The following is a 9628-nucleotide window of genomic DNA, read 5'->3' as shown; positions in this document are numbered from 1 at the left end:
GTATTTTTAGTAGAGACGGGGTTTCACCATGTTAGCCAGGATAGTCTCGATCTCCTGACCTCGTGATCCACCCGCCTTGGCCTCCCAAAGTGCTGGGATTACAGGCTTGAGCCACCGCGCCCGGCCAAGAGCTAGCATTGTTAACTGTTCAATAATCACCTCTTCATTGCCTATTCCCATCCTGCAAGTGGATATCTTAGATGTCAAGACCAATAATTTACCCCTTCGATCTGTATTAATCTTGAATGTGCCCCTAGCCCCAGCAAATGTTAAATTTTCAAAACACCATGGCCACGTGTCACCCTCAGAGGCGATACTCAAACATATGGCCCCATCTGCAAAAAGAACTAAAATACCTGCACTAGAGTTAGACACTGACTACACGCAATCTAGCACCTGCCAGACGCCTCGTGAAAACACCTGATATTCAAGGAAAGTAGTCCAGTGGACCTGCCAGCTGTTCCCACTTCCACGCTGTCCAGGTCACGTCCCTGCTAAAGCGAATCACCTAAAAGCACAGGAACTGGGCCCAAGCAGGACCCGGCAGAAATGCCTCCCTGCTTTATGACTGGACCATCTGCTGGGTGAGCTTACTTCCAGGAAAACTGTAAATATATCACACCCTTCTTTTTTTTTGAGGCGGAGTTTCGCTCTTGTTGCCCAGGCTGGAGTGCAATGGTGCAATTTTGGCTCACTGCAACCTCTGCCCCCTGGGTTCAAGCAATTCTCCTGCTGCAGCCTCTCCAGCAGCTGGGACTACAGGTGCCTGCCACCACGCCCAGCTAATTTTTATATTTTTAGTAAGAGGGGGTTTCACCAAGTTGGCCAGGCTGGTCTCGAATTCCTGCCCTCAGGTGATCCGCCCACCTCAGCCTCTCTAAGTGCTGGGATTAAGGCGTGAGCCATTGCGCCCAGCCAATGTATCACACTCTTATCAGCAGATGAAAGTTATATACCTCAAATGTTATTGTTTTCTCTGTCATTCCGTCTGGAAAACTCGGTTCCCAATGACAGGCCTAGCTCTTCCTGTTTGTCTGGAATTACTGACGCCGTTTCCTCCTTGGTTCAGATAAGTCAAATGGGTCTGACTGGCGTGGCTTCCCCTTACTTAGAGCAAGTGAAACTCTGGGGCCTACAGCAGTGTAAATTATCTCAGCCTCTAGCATGAATTTCATAGTTCAAATCCTGTTCTAAGTCTCTTTCCCTTTCCTGTATGCACACGGCGTGCACACCACGCCATACCGGAGCATCCTGACTCATCAGGTAAGCGCCATGGCCCTGGGTCACGGCTTCTCGGTACTCTCGCTGGGCTTCTTCCTTCTCTTTAATCTGGAAAAGATGATGTTTCAATCATTCCTTACATGAAGAGTGACTTCAGACTTTAATGAAGAAAACAACATCAATGTTTATTAAAACTCAGGCAAGAACTAAAAACCGAGTCTAAGGTGAATGGAGACGTAAATAAAGTGATCATCGAAATGTACTTATCTGATAAGAACCTGAACCAGGAAAGGTCAACTAAAGAGAAGTCTCTTTCAGTTGTGATCAAAATATTTCAGAATCAATAGGGAAAAAAATTTTTTTTGGTTGGGAGTTTATGTGGAACAAAACATAATTACTCTAAATTTTGGAAATTGTAGTTTATAATTGTAACTGTGCACTAATCCTTACAATAAACAAAGAATTAATCAACTGTTGTTTATTTTTTTTAGAAAGCTATAATAGCTTTCATTTCAGCTCGAACCCCTGACCTCAAGTGATCCGCCTGCCTCGGCCTCCCGAAGTGCTGGGATTACAAGCATGAGCCACCGCACCCAGCCCTCTTAAACTTTTCATGCTGAAATCACTCTTGCAGTGCCAAGGCAAAGAATGTGCAAGACACTGACGACGAAGACTGGACAGACGGGGGTAGAGATCCTTCATCAGGGAGGGATGTTTGAGGGAGGCTCACTGTGCAAGGACTGGTTCTTCAAAGAACATTCTTGTTTTATGATAAGGCTGCTACTCAAGCTTATAGCCATGGGGACTCCGAAAACAAAGGTTCTGGGAAATGGAAGCTGACTTTGAAAGCAGACAGCGGGCACAGTGCATCTTCTCGCCTTACCTCTCCAACTATGTGCTTCCCATTGATGAAGGCTTCGAAGCCACACACAGCGGCCTTGTCGTCCAAAGGAAAGATGTATTTTGCCTCAATGGGCACATGACTTTTATTTGTGTATGTCTGAAAAACAATGACCTGAAGAAGAAAAAAAGCCATACATCTGATGAGACCACATGGACTACATGTGCAGGAACAAGGATGAATGAAAATGATTTTGCATATTTATTTGAATTTCCTTGAATTTGTATCACGTCCCTCAAATTCCCAACCCTGGCTTCACTTCTGCAATGGAGAGCCAATGTCATGTGATAAAAGGCACCAGTCCCACGGTTGGGTGGTTCATACATGTCCGACTGGAACAGAAGCCACCTGAAGTCTGTCTTACCAACACTGACTTAGCACAGGCCATATAGCTCTTGTTAAGACGGCTGGAAAATTGCCCCTTTCGTGTTGTGGGCTTTGATGCCTCCCTTAGTGCCATGTTGGCTGGAAATGATTCCAGAATAGTCCTTCTATCCTATCGGCTCTCAGGACTTGGCATTTCCTCCTGGGGACCTCTCCGTGGCTTTCCCCCTCTCCACACAGCCCTCATCTAGCTCCTCATCTCTCTGTGCCTTGGTTCTTCCAGAATCAAGTCTTCTCTACTCCTCTCTGTTGTCTGTATTATCTAATTAATCTTTCCAACAGACTGTTTTCATCACTCCTTCATTCAGGAAAAGGCGGGAGGGCAGAGCCAGTCAGATTTGCTGATGGGGACGGGACACGAGAGAAAGCTCTACCACTGCATCTGGCCACCTGGCACCCCTGGCACTGCCTTCCATCCTGTGACTGTGGATGATGAACCTGCTGCGAGCTCCTGGCTGTGGCCCCAGCACCTGCATTAAATAACCCTCCTGCAATGCTTGTCTTTTTGCTTTGACCAGTTCTTACTCACTTGGTATTTAATGCTCTTTGTGAGCTTTAGTGCAGATAATTTAGTAAGGTAGGGTTTGTTCCTTCTCTTTCAACAACCTGGTTTTTTTGGTTGGTTGTTTGTTTTGAGACAGGGTCTCCCTCAGGCCGTGGCAGACTCCATCACTTCCTACACCCCCACTGCACACATTATTCTCCACATCACCAGGTCCCTTAACTGAATTCTGTCAATCATCTCCTCTACATGATGTGACGTTGCGCCCGCTGTGTCCCCTTCAGGACTGAGACTGCTAGGAGTGTCACCTGTGTGGCGTCTCCCCAGGAACCATCCTCAGCCAAAGACAAACTGCCTTAGCCAAGGTTCTGACCCCTCCCTGGAGCAGCCTATATCCCAGGACTGGCCCCAGTGGGGCTACAAAGCCCGGCCCCCTTGCCTTGATTCAGACCTTCTCTCAAGGACCACTCTGGCCCAGAGCTTCCCCCAAGATCATCTGAGGAGTCTGTTGTCTCCTTGGCCACGTCCTGCCTCCCTCACTCCCTCACAGGTGCAGCTCCCGCAGGCACAGTCCCACCGGCTTCCTGAAAACAAATTCCATCCAGAGTCTGCTTTCCAGGGAACGTGACCTAATATTTCTCCCACTGGTCCTCTTCCTACTGTTCCTAACATGGTGGCCGGAGTGAGCCAGTTAAAACAGGTCTGTTCATGTCATTCCTCTGCCAAACATCTAGAAGCTTCCATTTCACTCACAGTCAAGGACAGCATGACCTGTGTGCTGATGTGAGAGCCCCTCACCTCTCTGACTCAGTCCTCATGCACTCTCCCCTTTCCACCCCACTGCAGCCACAGTGCGTCTCCTTGGCGTGCCTGGACCAGATCCTCCTCCTTCCCACCTCAGAGCCTTGGCATGTGATGTTGCCGCTGCCTGGAATAAGCATCCTCCGATGTCCACATGGTTTAGCCCCCACTTCCTTCAGGTCTGTAGGCAGGCGTCACCTTCTCAGGGAGGCCTCCTCAGCCATTCTGTTTACAGGTTCAAAGGCCCCGTCTTTCACAGCTCCTATCCCCTCCTGCTTTCATTTTTCTCTTCAGCCCCTGTCACCATCTAACGTGTCATGTGTTTCACTCTTTCATGATGGTGACTGCCTATTCCCCTACACAGTGTGTGCTCCACAAGGGCGGAGCTTTGGTACTGTGCACTGCTGGATGCTCAGAGCCTAGCTAGTCCCTGGCATGGAGTGCTCAGTGAATAGCTTTTGAATAAATGAATTTTAGAAATGTATCTATTCCCTTTAGCTCATGCAACTGCAATCAAATTCGCATGTATGGTTTACATCCATGTAGTTTAAGTGTCATAAAGCCACAGAAAACATACCTGGGCTACAGTGTCTATGATTCTCCCCTTAATGTTGACATCCTCCAGAGGAACCAAATTCCCAGAGGCGTCCTGGAGGCCGGCCTTGGTGCTGCTGGAAGTTTTGGCATCTGGTAACTGGTAATCTAAACGTTAAAAATGTTACCATTAGCTTTCAAAACCATCCCTGTCTATGTTTGTTGTCTTGATCTTTATTCCTTCTCCATGCCTTCATGCATTATATTTTAGGGAAATTGGACAAATAGGATTTTATGATTTTCAATAGCCAATTCTGAAAAGCAAGTGAACCCACATTAGAAAAATGGGAGGTGCCTTCTTTTTTTTTTTTTTTTTTTGAGACAGCGTCTCACTCTGTTACCCAGGTGGGAGTGCAGTGGCACGATCTCTGCTCACAGCAGACTCATCCTCTCCGGCTCTGGTGATCCTCCCATCTCAGCCTCCTGAGTAGCTGGGACTACGGGCACGCACCACCATGCCCAGCTAAATTTTTGGTATGTTTTATACAGATGAGGTTTAGCCATGTTGCCCAGGCTGGTCTCGAACTCCCGGACTCAAGGGATCTGCCTGCCTTGACCTCCCAAAGTGCTGGGACTGTGGGTGTGAGCCACCATACATGGCCTGCCTTTTTTTTTTTTTTAAAGACCCTTCTGCTTAAATTTTTTTTTCTTCTTTTCTTTTTTTTTTTTTTTGATAGAGATGGGAGTCTCACTATGGTGCCCAGGCTGGTTCTGAACCCTTATGCTCAAGTAATCCTCCTGCCTCCACCTCTCAAGTATCTGGGACTACAGGCATGTGCTCTTCTGCCTTTTGAATGTCGAGACTTTGGGGTGTCCTATTGAAAACACAGCATTACTTGACATACATTTAAACATACACACAAATACACAGAGGTCTTCAGACTGTCTCAAGTGTGGCTGAAGCCTGAATCCAGGTGTCTGCATTCCCTGGCTTGTAGTGTGGAAGGGCTCAGTCACTATTATTTATGGTGCCACACGAGCATTTTGGGATGGCATGAAACGACGTAGATTTTCAATCCAAGGAAGACTGAATCAACTCCTACGGCGCATATTGAAAAACGTTCACATCCTATTCTAAAGTGGTACAGACACACAGATAAGGTTAGGAAATAAAAATACATAGTGTCTTGCCAGATGTTTCACTTAATGACTCCCAGAGAAAAAACTGGAGCCACCTCTGAACACACACGCGTTTCTGACAACAAATAATTTGAGCACGGTCAAAAATGTTAATGTGTTCTTACAGTCCTACTAATTAACACTGTAATTGTTTGGGCTCATGATACTCTGAGAAGTGAATATCCTGTTTATGCTGGCACTACTACGGCTAACACGTACACCACATATGACAATTTACTCAGTGCCTCCAGTTTCCCCTTCCGCCCTTACAGCAATTCTGTCATGCGGGTACTGCTCTCATTCCCATGGGAGAGAAGGCGGAGCGCAAAAGGTCATGCAGTTTCAAGACTGCAGGGCGGCAGGGCCACACTGAAACCCCGGGCTTCCTGACTCCACAGCGGCTCTGCTGTGTGTTCTACCCACCCCATCACACTTTCTGCACCTTGACATCTTAGCAAGGTTCCGCAGGTTTTAGCCTTGGCTATTCCTGAAGGGAATAAGCTCAACTTCAGTGTGTTAATGAAGTCACATGGAATTTTGAGATCGCTTAACCTTTCTCAAGCATCCTGGTTTTCATGTATACAAGATAAAAAAGGAAATGAGGCTGGCCATGGTGACTCATATCTGTAATCCCAGCACTTTGGGATACCAAGGCAGGAGGATCGCTTGAGGCCAGAAATTTCAGGCCAGCCCAGGCAACACAGTGAGACCTTGTCTCTAAAAAAAAACAACAACAAAAGTCATGGATGGTAGTCTTAACTACTTGGGAGGTTGAGTCAGGAGGATCATTTGAACTCAGGAGTTTGAGGCTGCAGTGCGCTTTGATCACACACTGTACTCCAGCCTGGGGGACAGAGTGAGACTTTGTCTCAGAAAAAAAAAGAAAAGGAAAGAAAAAGAAGAAATACATATATTTTAAAATTAAGTGCTTTATTTTTATATTAGGCAGAGGAGTTTGACTGATGTTAACACTGAGAGAAATTTGTGGGAAACTTATTTTGAGACTGAAAGGAAATGAAATACTTATGGATGAGGTCATAGATATAACAAATGCAAATATACATTCCATTGAAAATATAACATTTGAGGTCTATAAACATAATAACATAAAACAGCTTTCAAGAAAATTGTCCTACCTTCAACCTTTGAAAAATCTGAAAACTCAGGTCTGTATTCCTCTAATTCAGTATGATTAGTAGGATGAAAGTCCTTTATTTGATCTCCAGGCATGGAAAATTTAATAATATATTTCATTTTAACCTGATTGGTTTTATAGACAACAAATTCATCATCCTAGAGCAAACAGAAATCAGTAGGTGATTAACAACAATAGTAACAAAAAACCTGTATTGGCAGATGTTTTCATAAAAGCATGTTTGCTAATTTAGAAAATGTTGAATTCATACAGTAAATATTTAACAATTATTTAAACTTAAGCATATTTAATGAAAAAACAGGAGCAAAAAACTGAGGCTCTTCTTAGAGCATTCAAGACCCTCTTTGCTTGTTCCTTAATATAAAAATACCTCAAAGTCTGTGGTGACAGAGGCTGTTTGTGAAACTCCATGCACACTGTCGTAGCCTGGTGGTGCTTCAGTTAAGGAAAAGTCCTTCTTGTGTAAGTCCATACACTTTCCGAGGGCTACGTCACAAATGAGCAGGAGTCTGGTGCCATCTGTCTCTCCCGGGTGTGAGTACTTGATACTTGTACTGAATGCGAAAGGAAATAAACACATATTTATAGCTTACAGTGACTTGTTAATAACATATTATTGCATAAACAGGAAATATTATTGAAAAGACTTTCCTGGTAAACTGTTCTAAATTTTCCTGTTATTGAAATATCTCCAACGACTCAATTTAGAACTTTATTATGCACTTATTTATTTAATATTTCTTCTATTTTTAGACAGAATCTCGCTCTGTTACTCAGGCTAGAGTGCAGCGGCACGATCATAGCTCACTGCAGTCTCAAACTCCTGGGCTCAACTCACAGCTCACCTTCTCTCCCACCCAGAGGTCATTTGATCACTATTTTTGTGTATATTATTTTCTCTTTTTTTCCCATGTGGAATTTATTCCATAAGGAGCCACAGAGGGGATCCTGGGTAGGTTGGAGGTTTTACTGTGTTCCTTTTTATAACAGTTTTCTCCTTTGTGTGTGTGCGTTTTGAGACAGGGTCTTGCACTCTTTCACCCAAGCTGCAGTGGTGCAATCACAGCTCTCTGCAGCCTCAGGCAATCCTCCCACCTCAGTCTCCTGAGGGTGGGCCTACTGGTGTGCACCACTGTGCCTGGCTAATTTTTAAAAACATTTTTGTAGCTATGGGGTCTCACTGTGTTGCCCAGGCTGGTCTTGAACTCTTGGCCCCAAGCAATTCTTCCACCTTGGTCTCCCAAAGGGTTAGGATTACTGGCTGGAGGCACTGTGCCTGGCCTATTTTCTTTCATAGTATTAATGCAAAGATTTATGTCTCTCCACAATGTAATGTATACTTCTGCTTACCTCGTTTTATTGCACTTTGCAGATATTCTTTTTTTTTTTTTTTTTTTTTACAAATTGAAGATTTGTGGCAACTCCATGTTGAGCAGGTCTACTGGTGCCATTTTTTGTGTCTCTGTGTCTCATTTTGTAATTCTCCCAATGTTTCAAACCTTTTCATTTTTATTATAGTTGTAATGGCGATATGTGATCAATGATCTGTGATGCTACTATTCAAATTGTTTTGGGTACAATGAACTGTGCCCACATAAGGTGGCGAGCTTGGTAAATGTTTTGTGTGTTCTGACTACTCCACTGACCACTGGTTTCCTCATCTCTCTCCTTCTTCTCTGGCCTCCCTATTCCCTGAGACACAACAATATTGAAATTAGGCCAATTAATAATAACCCTACAGTGGCCTCTAAGTGTTCAAGTGAAAGAAAGGGTTGTACATCTTTCACTGTAAATCGAAAGCTAGAAATGATTAAGCTTGGTGAGGAAGGCATGTTGAAAACCAAGACAGGCTGAAAGCTAGGCCTCTTGTGGCAAACAGTTATCCAAGCGGTGAATGTAAAGAAACAATTTTTGAAGGAAATTAAAAGTGCTGCTCCAGTGAACATAGGAATAATAAGAAAGCAAAACAGCCTTATTGCTGATGTGAAGACAATTCTAATGGTCTGCATAGAAGATCATACCAGCCACAGCATTCTCCTAAGCCAAAGCCTAATCCAGAGCAAAGCCCCAACTCTGTTCAATTCTATGAAGGCTCAGAGAGGCGAGGAAACCACAGAAGGAAGGCTTGAAACTAGCAGAGGTTGTCTGAGGTGTAAGGAAAGAAGCCATCTCCATAACATAACAATGCAAGGTGAACCAGCCAAAGCCGATGTAGAAGCTGCAGCAAGTTCTCCAGAAGATCTAGCTAAGATCACTGATGCAGGTGGCTTCACTAAACAACAGATTTTCCATGTAGACAAAATAGCCTTCTATTGGAAGAAAATGCCATCTAGGACTTCCACAGCTAGAGAAGTCAATGGCTGGCTTCAAGGCTTCAGACGACAGGATAACTCTTGTCAGGGGCTAATGCAGCTGGTGACTGTAAGCTGAAGCCAGTGCTCACCTACCATTCCAAAAACGTCAGGGCCCTTAAGAATTGTGCTGAATCTACTCTTTCGGTGCTCTATGAATGGAACAACAAAACCTGGATGACAGCACATCTGTTTACAGAACGGCTTATTGAATTTTAAGCCCAATATAGATCTACTGCTCAACAGAAAAGGTTCTTTTCAAAATATGACTGCTCACTGGTAAAGCGCCTAGTCATCCAAGAGCTCTGAGGGAGAGGTACAAGGAGCGTGTTGTTTTCGTGCCTGCTAACACAATTTCCATTCTGCAGCCATGGATCAAGGAGTAATTTCACCTTTCAAGTCTTATTATTTAAGAAATACATTTTGGGCTGGGCGGAGTGGCTCACGCCTATAATCCCAGCACTTTGGGAGGCCAAGGCAGGCAGATCACCTGAGGTCAGGAGTTCGAGACCAGCCTGCCCAATGAGGAAACCCCGTCTCTACTAAAAATACAAAAATTAGCCAGGCGTGGTGGCATGCACCTGTAATCCCAGCTACTC

At 44.7% G+C, this 9628-nt stretch overlaps 1 protein-coding gene across 1 annotated transcript in view; it reads right to left on the bottom strand.

Annotated features, from left to right (window-relative positions):
• Positions 1 to 9628, bottom strand: part of PARP4 (poly (ADP-ribose) polymerase family, member 4) — a 122160-nt gene that overhangs the window by 57227 nt on the left and 55305 nt on the right. Inside the window, exons 13-17 of the mRNA XM_011999941.1 lie at positions 7049 to 7232; positions 6659 to 6815; positions 4387 to 4511; positions 2105 to 2236; positions 1243 to 1329 (exon numbers count right to left, since the gene is read on the bottom strand). Coding sequence (XP_011855331.1) covers positions 1243 to 1329; positions 2105 to 2236; positions 4387 to 4511; positions 6659 to 6815; positions 7049 to 7232 — 685 coding nt within the window. The remainder of the gene's footprint in view (positions 1 to 1242; positions 1330 to 2104; positions 2237 to 4386; positions 4512 to 6658; positions 6816 to 7048; positions 7233 to 9628) is intronic.

This window comes from Mandrillus leucophaeus, unplaced genomic scaffold (assembly GCF_000951045.1).
Source record: "Mandrillus leucophaeus isolate KB7577 unplaced genomic scaffold, Mleu.le_1.0 Scaffold61, whole genome shotgun sequence".
NCBI lineage: Eukaryota > Metazoa > Chordata > Mammalia > Primates > Cercopithecidae > Mandrillus > Mandrillus leucophaeus.
Note: the sequence above shows the minus strand (reverse complement) of the source record. Positions and strands in the feature narration are given on the sequence as shown.